The 19,678-nt window shown below is 41.5% G+C and overlaps 1 protein-coding gene across 5 annotated transcripts in view; it reads left to right on the plus strand.

Annotated features, from left to right (window-relative positions):
• The window catches only part of AOPEP (aminopeptidase O (putative)), a 197,547-nt gene that overhangs the window by 114,919 nt on the left and 62,950 nt on the right, over positions 1-19,678 (plus strand). For 4 of the 5 annotated variants that reach the window (XM_081213656.1, XM_081213654.1, XM_081213657.1 and 1 more), the window contains 2 exons: positions 1,007-1,069; positions 1,770-1,853. The exons of the other annotated variant lie outside the window; for it this stretch is intronic. In XM_081213656.1, the coding sequence (XP_081069782.1) occupies positions 1,007-1,069; positions 1,770-1,853 (147 nt within the window). The remainder of the gene's footprint in view (positions 1-1,006; positions 1,070-1,769; positions 1,854-19,678) is intronic. 5 annotated transcript variants of the gene reach the window in all.

The following is a 19,678-nucleotide window of genomic DNA, read 5'->3' on the forward strand; positions in this document are numbered from 1 at the left end:
TTCGGTGATTTCTCTGTGTAGTTCGGCCTGGACCGCACAATTGTCTTCCAGGCTGATCGCATTGACTCTGCTCAAGCCTCGTGTGCGTGCAAGACCCGACAACCTGTCGTCTGCACGCAGTTTTAGGGAAACTTCGGAGGGAAGAGGGTGGGCAGTTTGCTGGCAGGGAACGATTTCAAACCGAACGTTTTACGCAAGGCAAGTGGAGCTGGGCGCAGAGGAGACAGACAGACGGACGCTATAACATTTGAATAGTGACGTGAGCCGCGATTGCCGAGCTAGCTGCTCGAGAGTAAGTCCCCCCCACCCCTGTACCTTTTGGCGACGGGTTGAACAAAGCCGATCGGTCTCTGTATACCCTTAAGGCAAGCTCCTCCTCTCCTCTGATCTCGGAGGCTGGAACACGAAGCGGGAGGGGGGGGGTCCCTCCTTCTCTCGTAGGTGTTTCGTTTCCTAAGGAGGTCCCTTGTGCTGCGTTGCAAAAAGAGGCACGGCGGCACTTCGCTCTTTGCAGCCCGCGTATGCAATCGGGAAGGGGCGTCCAATAGCCACCCCTTAACCCAAGCGAGAATTCTGCGCCCAGGGCGAATGCAACCAGATCCCAAACCGCGCGTGCAAATTGGAGGAAGACGCACCAAACGGAGCGCGGGGAAGTTGCTGGTCGAGTCAAGGTAGTGCTTTCTTGCGCGCCCGCCTCTCCCTCGTAGCGAAAAAGAAAGGAGAAAGAGGTGGGCCAGGCTAGGACTTGGGAAATCTCTAGGTGAGAGGGACTAACTAGCCCGATCCCCGAGCTCTTTTGGTTTGCTGCGCGGAGGTAAATAAAGAAGCGGAGCGGTGAAAGTTTTTGCGCCAGATCTGGGAGCCTTCTAAAAGAATCTGTGCATCCGATCTCGGGGAATTTGGAGGCGAGGGGCAAGGAGAGAGCGGATCGCACCCCCCTTCCCCAAGCGAGCTGCCACCTAGAAAACCTCAGTAAACTTGCACTCTATTTGTGTTTCCCATCTAGCCTTTGCTGGAAGAGAGTCGGGCTTGGCAGGATTGTCGGCTAGCCCAGCAAGTGAACGAAGAGGTAACACGCTTATTTTGGTTAATAACAGCGTTTTCTAGGCTTACTGTTGTTTTTCCTATCCGTGCCTGCCTTGAGTCTTTGCTCTGTAATGTTCCCTTCAATTTATATAAAGAAGAGCGTCACTTTAAAATCTGCTGTTCCTTTATATTAACTCTGATAATACAAGTATGCCTTAGCATACTTCACATAATAGGTTCTATTATGTGAAGCTAAAGGTGTGACAAATGGGCAGCATTTTTTATTTTTTTGAAAAAGTGCAGCCAGACCCATAGACGCTACTTGGAAAGAAAGTCCCATTAAGTCAGTGGCACTTGTTTTTAGAATGCTCTTAGAATTTTGTGGCTATACAACAAACTGTTTTGATATAGCCTGGTCTTTTCTTTATGTTTTGAGTAAGAGTGCTACTGCTCTTGTCTGCATTTGAGCAACACACACAATTCACTGCATTAAGATTGGGGGGGGGGGGGGTTGGAATCCCTTTAGACCAGGCATAAATTAGTAAATGGATTATCCAAGAGCATGATATTGCAGACTGGAAAAGTGCTTTTCACCCCCCTCCCTCCATTTTCCTCTTCTTTTCCTTTTCCGGTGAAGCAATGGAAAAATGTGTCTTGAGTCTGTTTATAGTTTCTTACTCATGCTGAATAGTTGTACTCAAGTTGCCTCTTCTTAAGAAAAGCTCTATGATTTTGACCCGTAGGTTGTAAAATGGATTCAAGTAAATCAGAGAGCCAGAAAAAGCAGCAAAAGGAAAAGGGGATGCGAAGAAGTTGGTTTCCAAAAGGTATGGGCTCCAAGCGGGCATCTCTTCTCTATAATAACCCAAGAAGTTAAAGACAGAAACTTTTAAACGATACGGAAACAGTAGAACATAAACCATAAGTCTGTGTAAGCATTTGCTAGATGAAGTATCATTTTGTCTAGCAAGATTTCTATAGAATACTGTTTGATACACTGCATTCATACTCACTGTGCTGTCCTGGTGGAATGGAGAGCGTTTGAGATTGTTTTTAGAGAAAATGAGCACCTTCTCAGTAATTTGTTATTGGCTCTTTATACACCCAGATAAAATGTTTCTGCCTTTGAGAACAAGTCTGGTCGATGTCTTAGAGATACAGAAATGAAGAATATAGCAAATAGGTACATTGCAGGTTTCAAAATAGACAGAAATAAATTATTGGTAGCTGCATGTATAGCTTTAAGGTGTTCAACAGGTTTGGTGCAACCCAGTCCTGCTTCTATGTAAGTCCATATTAAAAAATACAAATAATATAACTATTGTAAGCAGTTCTTAGCAGACTGTACACTCAGAATTTGGAAGGGTTTAAGGAAAGCATGAAAGTTTTGCCTGGTGGGTGCTTTATTATTATTGTTTAGTTTGAATAACATTTCTTGTTTCAGCAAATAGTATTGCCACAAATACGTTGAGTTGTGCTATATGTTTGCCAGGATATTAGTTATGGATGGCCTAGTCCATGACTAGTTAAGCTGAAATATTTGGATTTAAGGTGGTTTGCAGCACAATCCTGTGTATGTTTTACTCAGACGTAACCCCACCTTTTAGTGGGATTTACTCCTTAGTCCAAGCACCATTGAAATAAGTGTAGCTGGCAGCCCCCTCCTAGACACATTTACATGTAAGTCTTACTGATTTTTTTGCGCACAGAATATGCCTCTGCCTGATTTTCAGCAAACCCCATGTCTTCTGCAGACACCTGCACCATGGCCCAACTCACCCCATTCTGTAGGGTTCTCTGACCCTCAGGAGAAGCTGTTTTTTGGAGGGGGGCGGAGGCTGCCAGGGAAGGAGGGTCGAGAAAGGCACTTCCTACTCACCCCTTCTGCCATTAGTTTTTTGGACCCAAGCCAAAGACCGTGACTTAACTGTTTTGTGAATTGGACTATTGTTGTACAGTGTAGATTGATGAGTAAGTATCTTGTTGTGTGTTGAATGCCTTAAAACAGAACTGCTTCTCAGAACACTTAGTAGTAAAAATCCAATGTTGAAACATGCTAGAACTTCTGTAAAACTATTTTTTCTCTTTTAGGAAAAGGCCTTTGGGTTTTCTTTCTTCCTTTCTTCCTTATTATTTTGGAAGGATTAAAAAGGCAATGTGTTACTTTGCAGCCTGATGATTCATTGCTGGTTTTGTAGCCAAGTTCTTGCTGATAGTATGGCTGCCAACTCCTGGGTTATATTGCCTTAGTATGGGCATTGCTGTATTCGACAAATGTTTGCGGATCGTACAGCTCCTTGTGGTGTAGTGGTGGGAGATGGACAATGGAAGAACTGAGGAAATGGATGATTATAGTTCAGTTTCATTTTTGTGATAAAAGATGTGAGGGAATGATCCTCTGATTCTCAAGCAATTTGCTAATATTAAATTGCAGTCTGCCAGGATATTACAGATTTAGCATGTACGCAGAAATGGATTCGTATTTCCAAGGCGGGGTTTATTTGCTTCAGCTGAAGGTTGCTTCTGCCTGCTGTCACTGTAAACAAGTTTGTTTCCTAAGATACTGGAGCATTTTTTGTACAGATAAAATTAGTAAAATATTATAATTATTGTAGCGAATACTAACAAGAAGCAACTAATGCTTCGTCAAGTTCCAGAACCATTAATGTTACAGGTGATACTTCAACGCACTGTTGACTAATGGATATGCTCTTCTTTGTCACAAGAAAATTAAATGAAAATGTTCAGATTTTTTTGAATGCTGGAATTCACACCAAATACCTGCTGCTGTTTTTAATGTTTGCATGCTTGAAGTGACTTCGGAACCTACAGTTTGCAGACTCTAAGAACTGATGTGCATTGCTACTCAGACCCAGGAACAATCTTCCTGCTTCATTTAGGCGACAATCCTAAACCATCTTAATGTAGAAAAAGGGCCCTTTCTTCCGTTTGACTTAATTCACAGTAGATATTTTTACAATTGCAACCTAAGACATTCAGGTATTCCATGTGATTTGGTTGCCATTTTGTAAGCCAACTGCTTGAAATAGGGTTTTTTAAATGGAATAATTTGTATTACACCCCAAGCACTGAGATTAAGGAGTATGCTCTCTCAACTTATTGTTGGGTGGCAATGCGGCATGATCTTTATTTCTTTATATAATATTTTTTATCCTGCTTTTCTCTCTGAAAACAGAGATGACAAAAATAGTTCTTGGATTTGTTTGTTTGTGTTTTGTTTTGTTTTTAAAAAAGCATTACACTACACAAGGCCAGCACTAAAAAGAATCCATTGTTTTTTTTTGGGGGGGGGGATTAGAAGAAAAAATGGCAACAGAATATTAAAATTAATGTTCAAAGAAGAGCCATGACTAAGTGAAAGTCTTCAGGCAGTGATGGGACACTGGCAAAGTTCAGACACAAACTAATTTCCCCGTATATGGAATTCCACATGCTGGGTGCCGCAGTCATAAAGGTCCCACTCTCCCTGGCACATGCTGCTTTAAAACTCTTCCAGATTTATAGTGTGTAAAGGCAGTCATTTATTGTGGGGGGTGCAGACAAGAAGCAGGTCATAAAAATAGATTCAGGGCATTCAAAAAAAGATATTAGCAGTTAATATGGGCTCAACACAAATATAGCTGAAAGACTGAACAGTGCCGGCCGTTTTTGCTGTGAAAGTCCTTTGTATTCTCTCTGACTTAACGCTCCCCATCATGTGTCGTTCCTTTATAATCACAACAACATAATCACATTACTTTTGCCGTTACAGTGGTACCTCGGGTTAAGTACTTAATTCGTTCCAGAGGCCCGTACTTAACCTGAAACTGTTCTTAACCTGAAGCATCACTTTAGCTAATGGGGCCTCCTGCTGCTGCCACGCCGCCGCAGCACGATTTCTGTTCTTAACCTGAAGCACTATTTCTGGGTTAGCGGAGTCTGTAACCTGAAGTGTATGTAACCTGAAGCATATGTAACCCGAGGTACCACTGTACTAACCTGTGTGAGACACCATGAAATCAAAGTTGCCACTGGTGCGCCTTGAGCATGAAGCCTCTTTATGTCAGGTAACTTTTCTTTCCGTGGAGCAAAAGGTATTCCATTATGGAAATAGTTTTGCAACAACTAGGTAAATTATGCTTTTCAACCATCAAAGTTCACTTTTGGATTTAAAACAAAGCCCTGAAGATATCAACCATTTGGCAGTGTCTGCCTAAGTAGATGCAAAACCATGTAATGAACTGCTGTAAATAGAGACAATTTTTGGATAATTAGCTCGTTTACACCTCTTTATTTTGCTTCCTTAAGCTTCATTCCACTCAAAGTCCTGCCCCAGGATTTTGCTTATTTTTACCTCTCACACTTAACTACTTAAATTCCCCTCCTTTTACTTTCCCATTTCATTTGACTCCCCCCCCCCCATTATTTTTAAAAACTTTCTTATATTTGTTGTGCCTTTTCCTTGCTTTTACTTCTCTAATCTAATACAGTGGTACCTCGGGTTAAGTACTTAATTCGTTCCGGAGGTCCGTACTTAACCTGAAACTGTTCTTAACCTGAAGCACCACTTCAGCTAATGGGGCCTCCTGCTGCTGCCGTGCCGCTGGAGCACAATTTCTGTTCTCATCCTGAAGCAAAGTTCTTAACCTGAAGCAATATTTCTGGGTTAGCGGAGTCTGTAACCTGAAGCGTATGTAACCTGAAGCGTATGTAACCCGAGGTACCACTGTATCACTGTTTCTGCTTATTAGTTCCCTTCCCCTTTAATTTTTTTCATACATAGCCTGCTACTTCTGTCCTTCACCCTTTAAATTTCTCTCCACAACTCATCATAGAGAAAAGTCCTGTTCAGCTCTGAGGGCCTGTGTAGGCTGAGGAGGCAGCTTATAAAATTAATAGGTGCATTTTTAAAAAAAGTTAATCTAAAAATGCCAAGGGAGGAGCAAAAATTGAAATCAAATAAATGGTTGACAAATATATTTAAAACCCTCAGCGGTCAAATAAATTACCCATGTACAAAAGAGCTGTTATTAATGAATGTAAGGAAAGCATTCTAGGAAAGGGCTAATGGGTATATTATAAGATTAATGACCCTTGAAAGAACAACAAAGCTGTTTGGAACATGGAGGACTTCTTAATTTGTGCATTTAGTTGTCCTTTGACTTCACGAACAGTGGGATACGTGATTAGCCATCATATTAAAGAGGTTAACAAAATAAAAGTTATTTTCTCTGTGTGTAGAAATATGAAAGAGAAAGAATAGGAAGAATTAATATGCTATATATTTGATAGATATTGCATGTTACAGAGTCTCCACATTCTGCACTGAACACAGTAAATCTTAAGGCATTTTACATCTAATCTATGTGGCATTTTGGTATACCATATTTACTTGAGTCTAATGTGCAAATGAATCTAATGCAAATCTCAACTTTCAGAACCTTGAAACCAAAAAAAGTGTTTGCTGGCAAATGTACGGTAAATGTACCATCAAATCTAGTGTGCACCTTAATTTTTGCATTGTAATTTGGCCAAAACAGGTGAGCATTAGATTAGAGTAAATGTGGTATTTCTTTTTTTAGACTAATAGTCTACTTACTGCATACATGTGATGCTGGTTAAATGTGTTGGCATTCAGTAGTTTGTGTTTTGAAAAGCACGCTGTTTTTGGCTCATTAGTAAAATTATAGTATGTAATAAAGCTGTTCAGAAACCCTTGGAGGAGAAGCGTATCTCAGTCATAGTTCAGAGCTATGGCATAGTCATCTTCTGTGGCATACCTAGGGGTTGGTGAAACGGGCCTTTGACAGGGACACAGACCTGTATGTGTGTGTGCCTGTGCAGAATCAGCTATCAGACTATGAAGTACGATGTGTTTGTGTGTGGCGATGTGCTGCTGCTCTCGCAGCAAGAGCAAATACAGGAGACGTTTCCCGTTCTTCTCAAACCTCAGCACAAAGGCGTTCATTTTTTGTTGTTGCCTTCTTCCTCGCCTTGCCCTCACTTCAAGTCTTTGGACCTCATAAAATTAGCAATTTCTAATGTGGCTATTGCTGCAATAAGCTGTTTTTTTTCCCCTGGAGGGCTGATACAGCTGTTTACCGAGGTTGCAAGGGAGCATAGGTATTCCTCTGGTCATCTTGACACCGTATCTGTTCAGAATGCATTTCATGGCATGCTAAGTGCACTTTCTTTCCCCTCTACTTAACAACAACAAACTTCTCTTCAGATCAGATAAAAGTCAAGGCTAAAGAGAGCCCGTGTGGTGTAGTGGTTAAGAGCGGTAGACTCGTAATCTGGTGAACCGGGTTCGCATCCCCGCTCCTCCACATGCAACTGCTGGGTGACCCTGGGCTAGTCACACTTCTTTGAAGTCTCTCAGCCCCACTCACCTCACAGAGTGTTTGTTGTGGGGGAGGAAGGGAAAGGAGATTGTTAGCCGCTTTGAGACTCCTTCGGGTAGTGATAAAGCGGGATATCAAATCCAAACTCCTCCTCCTCCTCCTCTTCTTCTTCCTGATATGGCAACTTCCCATAGGTAGAGAGATTTTGACAAGGGGAAGCATTCAAAGATGCATCTCCTCATCTGTATTCTGAAGCTGTAGCCCTTTGGGGCATGTTCTGTGTTACGCACACTGTAGTGTGTAGGTTGGTTCTGAGTTGCCTTTGGTTCCTTCACAGTTACTCTGATTAAATGAATATGGAAGAACAAGGTGCTGTATAAGTGTGTACATGAATAAAAGACTTAACACCAGGTTCACAATATGTTGGATCTATAAGATTAAACGTAGGTGTTGTTTTTTGGTTCACTTCGTTTTAACTGTACCTGACTTTCTGTTACAATTCAACGTACATCGCACGGTTATAGCTCTTAAGAAAACAAGTCCCAAATTTATGTTGCACCTAATGACATCATCAGCGAAACAATTTTGAACACCCTTTGGGGTATTATTGAAATACTTAGTTATTCTATGTCCACATGCATGTATGTGCATACCTACATAAACACAAAAATCTGAGATGGCCATTTTTTAAATTCAGAAAATACAAACCAGCATGGCCATGTGTTGGAAGTAGCTTGAAGTTTACATAGAATTGCATCACTTAATTAGTGTGGTTCATTGCCAGCAGCCATTTCCCTCCTGCAAAGTGAAAGATTAAGGCCACCTAATGCAAAACACAAGTTTTCCAAAGAAATAAAGACAACAGAAGTGTTGTGTCTTTTATTTGAAGGAAAAATTAGCCTCACTGCTACAGTACATCCTTTTTATTTGGTGGTTCCTCTCTTTGGAGACATTTTAATGAGTTACATTTATATAAGAACATGAAAAACTATTAATCTTATGCATGATTGTGCCTTAATACTATTACATATGAGTATGTTTCATATATGCAAATAGCTGTTCTAGGAGACCTAGTTTAGGGCAATGCCTTTAAGTCTAGAAGCACATTTGTTCTTTATAAAACTTCTGAGATGTTGCTGCCCCTTAGGCTGGTGTAGAGTTTCAAGTAAGTGGAGAAAAATAGAGAAGATGCCAGGACTGGGAAAGAACCACACATGGCCTCTGCAGAGGTCTTTAATTGGTCCTATAAGCTGCAAAGGTGAGAGAATGTGTTGCTAGCAGTGGGAAATTAATTCAGCCCAGCCATGAGTAGGACATTGCAGGCCATTCTGTAGGTAGGTTTGCCAGTACTGAGGCTATTCCAGAATTTTAGATTAAGTATGATTCTTCCTGTCTTAGCAAGACAGTATGAGTTCAGGGCAGCCTTTCTCAACCTGGGGGTCCCCAGATGTTGTTGAACTACAACTCCCATCACCCCTAGCTAGCAAGGCCAGAGCTCAGGGATGATGGGAGTTCTAGTCCAACAACATCTGAGGACCCACAAGTTGAGAACTGCTGCTTCAGGGCAACATGGTGCCTGTGGTCTTGAGGACCAGGCTTTATGGCTGATGTTCATGTCTCATCCATTACAATGCTTTTGAACTTACTTCAACAGGACTGCTATGATAGTGTGCAAATTATGTCCATACAGTGTCTGGAAGCAAGCTCAGTGTTATGAGCTGTATTCATGCTTCCTAATTTTTGTAACAACAAAACAACAACAACAACAACTCCTTAAGTCTTTTATTTAGTTGTATTCCAGTTTTAACCAAATGGCACTTTAGGAAGAGTAGCTTAAGATTAATTTCTACTGATACTTCCACGCTATCTTGATGTTGAATTTCCACTAAAAAGCAAATGAAAATTGATCAGAGGTACCTGCTGAAACATAGGACATTAGAAAGCTTAGAGTGAGAACAAAGCCTTAGTTTGGAATCATTCATAGTTTTCATGTAAAACCTGGACACTTTCCTGAATCCATACACCAGTTCTTAGGAGATTTATCTGCTTCTGGGTATGAAGACGTTTAGGTCAGTGAAAAATCAAAGTTTTCCCTTTAAGGCAGAGATGGGTAATGTTATTGGACTACACCTGCTATCACTCCAGCCCATTGGCCCTGTTGACTGGGCCTGATGAAAGTTGAAGTTCATCAGTATCTGGAGAGCCACAAGGGCCTCCATCCTTGCTCTAAGGAATAGTGCCAAATTGAAACCAGAATAGATGCTATCAAGAGAATAGATGATAAGGGCAAAGGTCGAATGGCAATTTTTGGAGAAAGGAGACTGGTTAAAAATAGGGTAACTTAGCGCTATACTCTGTTAAAATAAAAGTGTCACACTCTCCTGGAAGCCAATATGCTACCTTTTGTTGTCCTTCCTTCCATGCTGTCTTGAATTAAGTCTGACTATAAAACCATGACTGTGGCCTGTGATGGTTACCCCCAACTCAAATTTAAGAAGGTGTTCTTGAAAAGTACCCTGGCAAGCCCATGCTGAAGGAGAGTGCTTCCAGAAATACGTTGTTGTGGAAGCCTTGCTGCTTCTGCTTAGAAGCCTTTCTACATGGTCCACATGTTTTCAAAATGCTAGCCTGTACTTTTTCTCCATTGAATCTCAGTTTACCCATTCCATGGAAAATCTGTTAAGCTATTTTACATCCACAGTCACACTGGTGTGAAAGCTCATTAGTGCATTTGTTTTGGTGGATAATAATAATAATAATAATAATAATAATAATAATAATAATAATAATAATAATTATTATTATTATTATTATTATTATTATTTATTATTATTTATACCCCGCCCATCTGGCTGGGTTTCCCCAGCCACTCTGGGCGGCTTTCAACTGAATATTAAAAACAATACAGCATTAGACATTTAAAAACCTCCCTAAAGCGAGAAGGCCCTCTGCTTGGTTCCCTGTAACCTTACTTCTCGCAATGAGGGAACCGCCAGAAGGCCCTCAGTGCTGGATCTCAGTTTTTTATGTGTGTGGTCTGTCACCACAACCTAGCCCTTTCGTTTCTGATGGCCCAAACAATGCAAGGGTTCCTATTTCTACTGAAATTTAACAACCGGCTTCAGAGGAATTGTTCTTTCAGGATCTCCACAGTACATCAGTGGTGAGGATAGCAAATGGCTGAATAACAATGACTTTCTGAGCAGAATGCCAATCACATACACATAAAAACTGGATTTGAATGACCCGTTTGCAGTATAAGCATTCCCTGCATAAACTCCTTTCCCAATTGTTGCCATGTGACACCATATTCCTGTGTTAATGGAACTAGTTAACTAGGTAAAGGGACCCCTGACTGTTAGGTCCAGTCGCAGATGACTCTGGGGTTGCAGCACTCATCTTGCTTTATTGGCCGAGGGAGCCGGCGTACAGCTTCCGGGTCATGTGGCCAGCATGACTAAGCCGCTTCTGGTGAACCAGAGCAGCACACAGAAACGCCGTTTACTTTCCCGCTGGAGCGGTACCTATTTATCTACTTGCACTTGACGTGCTTTCGAACTGCTAGGTTGGCAGGAGCAGGGACCGAGCAACGGGAGCTCACCCATATCTTAACTTGAGCAGGAATATCTCATATCCATAAAAGAAAACATGCATTTCTTGCTGTTTATCTTCTTCCTTTTTGGGCTGTGGAAGTGGGCCCACCTGGGTCCAACTCATATCTCCCCTTCCTCAGTTGTCAGCCCTGCTGCCATTGTGGTGTTTAGTGGTTAGAGCCAGTGTGGTGTAGTGGTTAAGAGCGGTAGTCTTGTAATCTGGGGAACCGGGTTCGCTTCCCTGCTCCTCCACATGCAGCTGCTGGGTGACCTTGGGCCAGTCACACTTCTCTGAAGTCTCTCAGCCCCACTCACCTCACAGAGTGTTTGTTGTGGGGGAGAAGGGAAAGGAGAATGTTAGCCGCTTTGGGACTCCTTAAGAGGAGTGAAAGGAGGGATATCAAATCCAAACTACTACTACTACTACTACTACTACTACTACTACTACTCTTCTTCTTCTTCTTCTTCTTCTTCTTCTTCTTCTTCTTCTTCTTCTTCATTAATTCAGCGCAATCTCTGCCAGTTTACCATTCCCAGCTGTTTTGTGTTTAGAATCCATAAGTTGGAATGATTCATTAATTAAAACATCAGTAGGATATATATGGCTTATCCTATCATCAAACTTACATTGCTTATGTTTGCTGCATTATATCCCTTTTATCATAAATAATATTAATTCTATGTAGTATTGGGTAACACTGTTAAACTTTCCCACATTGTGGTTTTTCTTCCCCTGGGAAGGGAGGGTGAAAGGGTGGTGACGAAAACATATTTTGGACTTCCAAGTTCTGTTGCGTATCTTGTACATCAGTTATTGCCTACAAACATCCCACGGAGAAATTTGTTTGAAGTGTTCTTTTAAAATAGAGATGGTGCTGTTCCAGTGATTGAAAGTAGATTGTCTTTTCATTTGTTGCCTCTTGTCTATTGCAGATCAGGGAGCATTCTTACAATTATTTATTAGATTTTCTTTAAAAATATATATCCATTTTGATTTTCTCACGTACTGGGAAGCTGAAAAGCATTTAGCTCTCTGTGTCTCTTGACTGATGTCAGAATCCCACATAAAGCAAAACTCCTGAGGTTGCTTTCTTGCAACCCTTTCTGCTTGAATCAGGAAGATCAGAAACAGTTCCTTCCTTACTTGTTTACATTCAATTACTGCTCCGTCCTGGATCTGTACTTTTATCTTCCCCCCTCCCTCAAATTCACGTCTGGTGTAATAAGATTTGTGCATTAGATTATATTTTATGGGCAAGATCTGTGTTTACTGGGGTAACTTTATTGTAGAGAAAATAATGGCCTTGAAAGCAAAATGTGTGGGTCTTTAGTAAACATCTCATTAGTGGAACGGCATTCTTTATCAAGCTCAGGGCAAGCTAGACATTACGTTACTCACATAGCTTCCTTTTAAGTACAGGATTTTTCTTTTGCAAATAGGGGGCTGTGATTTGGATCGGGCCCCTATCATGAGGAGAAAGAGGACTTTAGTCTTCTGTACTCACTGCACTCTTGATCTGAATTGAGCTCCCCACACCTGCTGTTTGGTGGGGGAATGGCAGGTTCCCACTTAATGTAATAATAGGCATGGGGACAATTCTGATGGGAATCACACTGGAGTGGAAAGATAAAAAACTTTGCAACACTCCATGCCAGGGAACTCTCATGCCTGCTATAAACCCTGAGCTTAAGGGCAACTATGTGTTTAATGTAATGTGTAGTTTGACCTGCAATTCAATATCTTGCTTTTGGGTTATCAAACTGCAACTCAAATGCCCTCGTCAGATAATAATAATAATAATAATAATAATAATAATAATAATAATAATAATAATAATAATAATAATTTATTATTTGTACCCCGCCCATCTGGCTGGGTTTCCCCAGCCACTCTGGGCGGCTTCCATAGAAACCAAAAATACACATGTGTGAAGACAGCCATTTGGGCACTACAGACAGTTGGCAAACTCTTCAGCATACAACATTTTTTAATGGAGGTGTTTCACGCATTGATTCACTTATTGGCTAAAATGATACTGAGTGATTGTATGCTTGTGATATAAACTCCTAAATCCAGCTGACTGAAAGTTGCGAGAAGCTGTTCTTGTTCTCTCTGCAGGCAAACATAGGGGATTCTCGTGTCTGATTTATTAAATGGATTTAGCCCCATTCATATGGAAATCAAATCTCAACCAGTTCGTTTATGCTAGGAGACAAGACTAGAAAGACAATCCTGGTTGGACAAGCGAGTGTAGCTGATTTCCTTAACATGATTACTTGTACACCACATTGTGGAAAACACAAATAAGGTGAAATTAAGAGTTCCCAATAGCTAGTGGAACAAAAAATAGTTTTAAGCTCCAACTCTTCTTGTGTGTTGGCTTAGAGAGATAGTGAGATGTGGGGGTGGAAAATAAAGCAAAGCTTTGCATCCGTACAAACTCCACTAGGAAGACACCTGTTGTCTTGGTGTTAAAAGTGCTTGCTTTATTGGCTTTATGAAGAAAGTAGGGCATTAAAGCCATGTGCCTCAAGTTACAGGTAAGAAGCGGTTTGGCAGGTTGCGTATGTTGTATTGCTGGTTGATTCCAGGAGATCTGAAGACCCCCCCCCTCTCTCTCTCTCTCTGTGTGTGTGTGTGTGTGTGTGTGTGTGTGTGTGTGATAGAGAGGGGGGGGAAGAGAGAGAGAAAAAAGGGGGGTAATGCTAAATATGCCCTTACAAGGCTATCCCTAATAGTTTAGAAGCTAGAGTGTGGCCTTTTTCCAGTTCGTTGAATTTATTACCATCTTGGCTTAGTTGGAACAATGGGAGTGGACTAGAGTGGATTCCCCCCGCCCCCCAGCACTGTCCCTTTTTGAAAGTATTGGCAAAAATCATACAGTAATCCAGCTGAGTGTCTCTAAGAGTTTGAGCAGAAATTCTGGCTTTCATATTAAATTAGGCATGGTTACGAGGCAAGAATCATTTGAAGTTTTTGTGCAGCATGTGACTGATGGAGCAAGCAACTGTGATGCAAAACATTCCCATGTGCTTTTGTGGGGGGTTGTGTAGTGGATGGGTGTCTGAAATGTAGCCAGACGAGAAAAGCTTTTGTGTGTGGAATGTGCTAAAGGCATTTTATTCCAAAATAAGGATTTCTAATATCATTTTAGCCAAGGTCACACTTACTGGAAATAGTTAAACCCCATCCTTCATCTCTTGTTTGAGCTTTCTAATGAATTGTTTTTTTTAACATAGAGACAAAGACATTGAAAAAAGTACATAGTTGATGTTTGGTTTTTTATGTTCTGTTAATATAACCATTAGGCCACATTTTAAGTTAGTGGGCAGTATTCTCTTCTGTCCCCGCTTTTAATACGTTTATCACAGCTTTGTGTTCTGCAGAGAATGGTAGTAATCAATGTATTCCTATCCATCAGTCCTGTTATCCCTTCCCTACTTCTCTACAGTTGGTGTGAATTCAGGATTCAAGTGCTCTCGTTCATTTCTCATTCATATCTCCCTTCTGTCCTAGTCATGTGAGCACGCCCAATTTTCCCCATACCTGATTCAAATTACAGACGCTTCAGGTTACAGACTCCGCTAACCCAGAAATAGTACCTCAGGTTAAGAACTTTGCTTCAGGATGAGAACAGAAGTTGTGCAGTGAGGCCCCATTAGCTAAAGTGGTGCTTCAGGTTAAGAACAGTTTCAGGTTATGAACGGACCTCCGGAACGAATTAAGTTCTTAACCCGAGGTACCACTGTATTCAGGTTAAATTGCCATGGTGGCACTTTACGACCAATAAGTGGGTTTTGGGTTGCAGTTTGGGCACTGGGTCTCTAAACGGTTCGCCATCACTGCCCTAGGTGGTGTCCCATGTACCAGCCCCACTCCGTAAGGCTCCTTCAGTGGGAACGTGTATCCATGCAGAGAAAGAGACCATTAACTCTGAAGCTGATTACAAGTTGGCCCAGGGTATGGTACAGGAGGCAGGGCTGGGGCTGGGGGCAGCCCACCCATGGATGTGAGCCTCGTCCCGTACTAAATATCTGAAGAGGGCTTTATTTTATAACACATATACAGATACTTCTGCATTCAGAAAATTTAAAAAAATGGTTGTGAGCAGTTAAAACATTTGGATGTAATTTTTTAAAAAAATCAAAAACATACTGTAGCTTTTTCTTTTGATGTAAAAGGCAAACATATATTATTCAAAACAGGGCATTTCTAAGAATGTGTTAACGAGTTAACCACTTTCAGTGGTGTCTATTGCACACCCACTTGTGTGTTGTTTCTGAGCAATTAATTTCCTAATGTGCTTAAGAGGTAGTGATCACATGGGGACTAAGCACATGGCAACCGTTTCTAGTAATTTCACTTAGTAAGCTTACCAAGTGGAAATTGCCGTTATCATGTGAATAACATAACAATGAACCTGCCTTTGTAGGCTTTTCAAAAATATTCACTTTATTTGAAATGATTGAATTTCACATGATTGATTTCACATGGACATTTCATACGGTTGTTACCACATTGCCTCCATTTCAGAGGCATAAGAAATTGATCACGAAAGTTGAAGAAATGTTGCAGTGAGCTTGCCTAGGATGGCTCAGTATTGCTGACACTGAGGATCTAAACTAAATTAATGTTTGAATGAATAGTTTATACTCCTCTAACAACTTCAGTATGTTGAAGTTGTATTTTCACTGCCTGATACTGTACAAGTAGTACTGTTTAAAATATGCTTTCTTAAAGTCTTCCCTAAAGCAGAAGTGCCTGTAGCCTTAAGACTGGGACAGACTGCACTGACATTTCAACTTACAGAACAATTTGTGTTCACAATCTCTGTCTATTGTATGACTGCAGATGAGACAGACTGACTGACTCCAGGAAGCTTGGCTGGAGTAAAGGGTGTAGTAGAGCGTCATTCAATCTCGCATGCAACTCCCTTTTTGTGTGACATTTTGCTTGTTTCTAGCAAATAATTCTAGTTGCAAGAAACCTGGTAAGAAACAGAGCTTGTGTTTGTGTTTACTGTCTGTTCTGCCTCTAAATGATGTATGCAGCAGCTTCTCTCTCATTTTGTTTGAAAGAAATCAATTGCTCTAAATAAAATAGCATCCAAATTGGAGAAGTATTTGAAAGTTAAAGTATATTTTGGCATTTACAACAGCCTGGCAATGCTGAGAGTGTAAAAAGAGGTCACCAGAGCAATCCTAACTCCCAGTTGGCACTGCTGAGATAGAGGTGGTCCTCCTCTGCTTAAAAAGGACCCCTGACCATTAGGTCCAGTCACGGATGACTCTGGGGGTTAGATGGAAGCAAAAGCTCCTGCTCCACCCACCGAAACTACAGCAGAGTGTCTGCTACAGGCAGAGGTGTTCCTGCCAATGGTAGTTATCCTAAGGCAGGCATGGCCAAACTTGGCCCTCAAGCTGTTTGGGGACTACAATTCCCACCATCCCTTACCACTGGTCCTGTTAGGTAGGGATGATGGGAGTTGGAGTCCCCAAACAGCTGGAGGGCCAAGTTTGGCCATGCCTTTGGGACTCAAAACAGGACATTGCAGGGGTAGGGCTCAGGTGGAACACTCCTGGCAATGAATCTGCTGGATTCTAAGCTTGCCCATTTCTCAGACAAGGGCCTTCTGCTGCACCAGCCTGAAGATGGTGCCACAAAAATGCCTAAAACAGCCCCCTTTTGCTCTGCGTGGTATGATCAGCAGGACTTTGAATGTAGCGGTGGATCCAGTTTTAAGTTCTGCCCAGCTGCTCTCGCCTGAGGTTTTGGATTGTTCTGTAGATTTTTCTAAATGAACATTAAGTAATGAATAAAGAAGGAATTATATTGACAGAAGCAAGGAAATGCTGGAAAATAACACCAAGCAACAACAAACTAGGGCATACACAGTATATGAAACTAATTTCTAAAATGAATTTCTAGTTCCAGTGACTAGACCTAGTATAGTGCGCCTTTGCACCTTCATATTGACTGCTGTTCAAATGTTTTCTTGTGGATTATGGAATAGGTGTTCTCAGGTGCTAATGTTTCATGTCTTGTTTAAAATCTCTGGCAGTGTTTCTGGAAGCATTTACAAGAAATAGAAAAGGCTGGGCTGAACAAAGAGTCAAACTTTCTTACCCTCTGAATTGAAGAGGTCAGTTCTTTCTTTGTGCCTGCACATTTTAAAACCATAAGAAGAATGGTTTTAGGCTGAAAACAGTCAGTGCTGGAAAAATGAAAGTGCACTGTGATATTGTATGCAATGGCTAAATGTGAACTTTTGAAAAGCACAGTATTTTGAATGCAAAGGGCACAGTGTGATTCAGAGGCCTGTTAAATCAACTTAGTGCTATTTAAATTGCTGCAACTACTGGAGAAATAAATAAAGAAATATACAGTGGTACCTCGGGTTACATACACTTCAGGTTACAGACTCCTCTAACCCAGAAATAGCACCTCAGGTTAAGAACTTTGCTTCAGGATGAGAACAGAAATCGCACAGTGGCGGCGTGGCAGCAGTGGGAGGCCCCATTAGTTAAAGTGGTCTTCAGGTTAAGAACAGTTTCAGGTTAAGAACGGACCTCCAGAACGAATTAAGTACTTAACCCAAGGTACCACTGTATAAAGAGGTACTGGAGTCCTTGGGCAAGGTAATCAAAATTTTACTGGTCTAGGATTCTGCAATTCTGAGTTCAGAGAATTTGCACAGTTAAATATAGCCCTGAAGAGTAAAAAAATATCAATGGTTGTGTTTCTACTAGGAAAAAGAAATAAGTTTGTAATTCTAAACACATTTAATAAGGCTAGAGTGTTTATCTTCTCCATCCCAAATAGGCCACATTTTACAGCTATCCATCGGGCAGTCACTTTGACATCACTTTGACATCTGGTGACATGTTATGGCATAGTTCAGTGCATGGAAGCCACACCAGTAAGCTAAGCATCATCTACAAAACTATGCAACCCCTGATGCCCATCTGATTGTCAGGGGTTCTGTGAACAGTGATAAAAAAGGGTAAAAGACCCCTGGCAGTTAAGTCCGGTTGTGAACGACTCTGGGGTTGTGGCGCTCATCTCGCTTTACTGGCCAAGGGAGCTGACGTTTGTCTGCAGACAGTTTTTCCAGGTCATGTGGCCAGCATGACTAAGCCGCTTATGGCGAAACCAGAGCAGCGCATGGAAATGCCGTTTACCTTCCCGCCAGAGTGGTGCCTATTTATCTACTTGCACTTTGACATGCTTTTGAACCGCTAGTTGGGCAGGAGCTGGGACCAAGCAACGGGAGCTCACCCCACCATGTGGATTCGAACTGCTGACTTTCTGATCAGCAAGCCCCAGGCTCAGTGGTTTAGACCACAGCGCCACCCACGTGGTCACCCACATATCACGTATACGTAAGCCTTAATGGTCAGCTGATTCTTGGTGCTTTGTGTACAGGGCAGTGAAAACCCCCAGCTAACTGTTGGTGCTTGCTAGCATTGTGCACAGGTTTTGCAGCTGCTGCTGATCTGCAGTACCTGCAACCCCAATTTGGCCAGCCACGTATTTACCTGCCACACACCTGACATCATATATTATATATATTGTTAGGTGAAGGGCCAGTGGGTGTGACTTGGTCAAAATGGCCTTGTGAGCCAAGTGAGCAGGTTTGGCGGGCCTAATTTGACTTGTGCGCTCGAGGTTTCCCACTTGTCCTTCTTCCAATTACTCTTGTCAGAGGAGCCAGCATCACATTTAACAGAGAAACTATGAGCAAGCATTTCCCAAAAAACTTGGCCTTGAAACTAGCATCCTCCCTTACCACTGAAACCACACAGCCTGAAACCTATAGATGCAGAGACTTATCAACAGAGGTAATGCTGTTGGAATGAAACCCTGAACACTGAAGCAAACACCATATCTTAGTTTTCTTCTTACTTGCTGCTCCTTTGTTCTCCTGTAGACTTTGCGCCTCTACCAAGTCATGCTAATAAGCTTAATTTATTTGCAAAGAGCAGAGGTGAGGCATATGATTTCCTGGCCATGGGAGAAGGTGAATCTGGGGTGACAATGATCTTGCATCCTGGAAAACAGTAATGATCTTAAAGCTGTTTTTCAGTAAAGTACCCCAATCATTAACATGGACTTAGGGAAAGTTGTTGCTCTGTATGGAAAGACCCATTCATGTCTGGGATATCGTGTTACACTGGTTAGTTTTTTCATTTGCAGAGAACCAACTATTGCTGTTCTCTGATGAGATTGTGTATGTGAGTGCCTAAAGAGAAAAAGTTGGAAGAGAAACACTAATCTCTGAATAATTGCACAAAAGGTGCACCCAGGGCTCAAAACTATCCCATATCCGAGCTGAAGTAGCGGTTTGGTTTTTTCTTGTATTTCATTTTTAAGAGGTGGAAATTAATCCCAATTATAAAACTAATTATATATTTATAGCTTGATTAAATGCTGCTGCAATACAACACATAATTTAGATTTATATACCTATGTATTACATTTTTACCCTGTGATCAGACAAGCAATATAGCACACAACAGTTAAAAACCAACACAAATGTCAATTAAAATGCAACACAAAGTGTTGGTGTGAGGAGGCCAAACTCAGACCTACAGCAAGTCCAGCTATGATGGTAATAGCTGCTTCTCAGCTGGTGCACTTTTAGCATGGAAGAACACTGAGAAGGTGAGGGCATTTATCTTCTTGTTTGACAGACCACTATGATGCTGTGCAAG

The sequence above is a fragment of the Podarcis bocagei genome, assembly GCF_964188305.1.
Source record: "Podarcis bocagei genome assembly, chromosome: 11".
Classification (NCBI taxonomy): domain Eukaryota; kingdom Metazoa; phylum Chordata; class Lepidosauria; order Squamata; family Lacertidae; genus Podarcis; species Podarcis bocagei.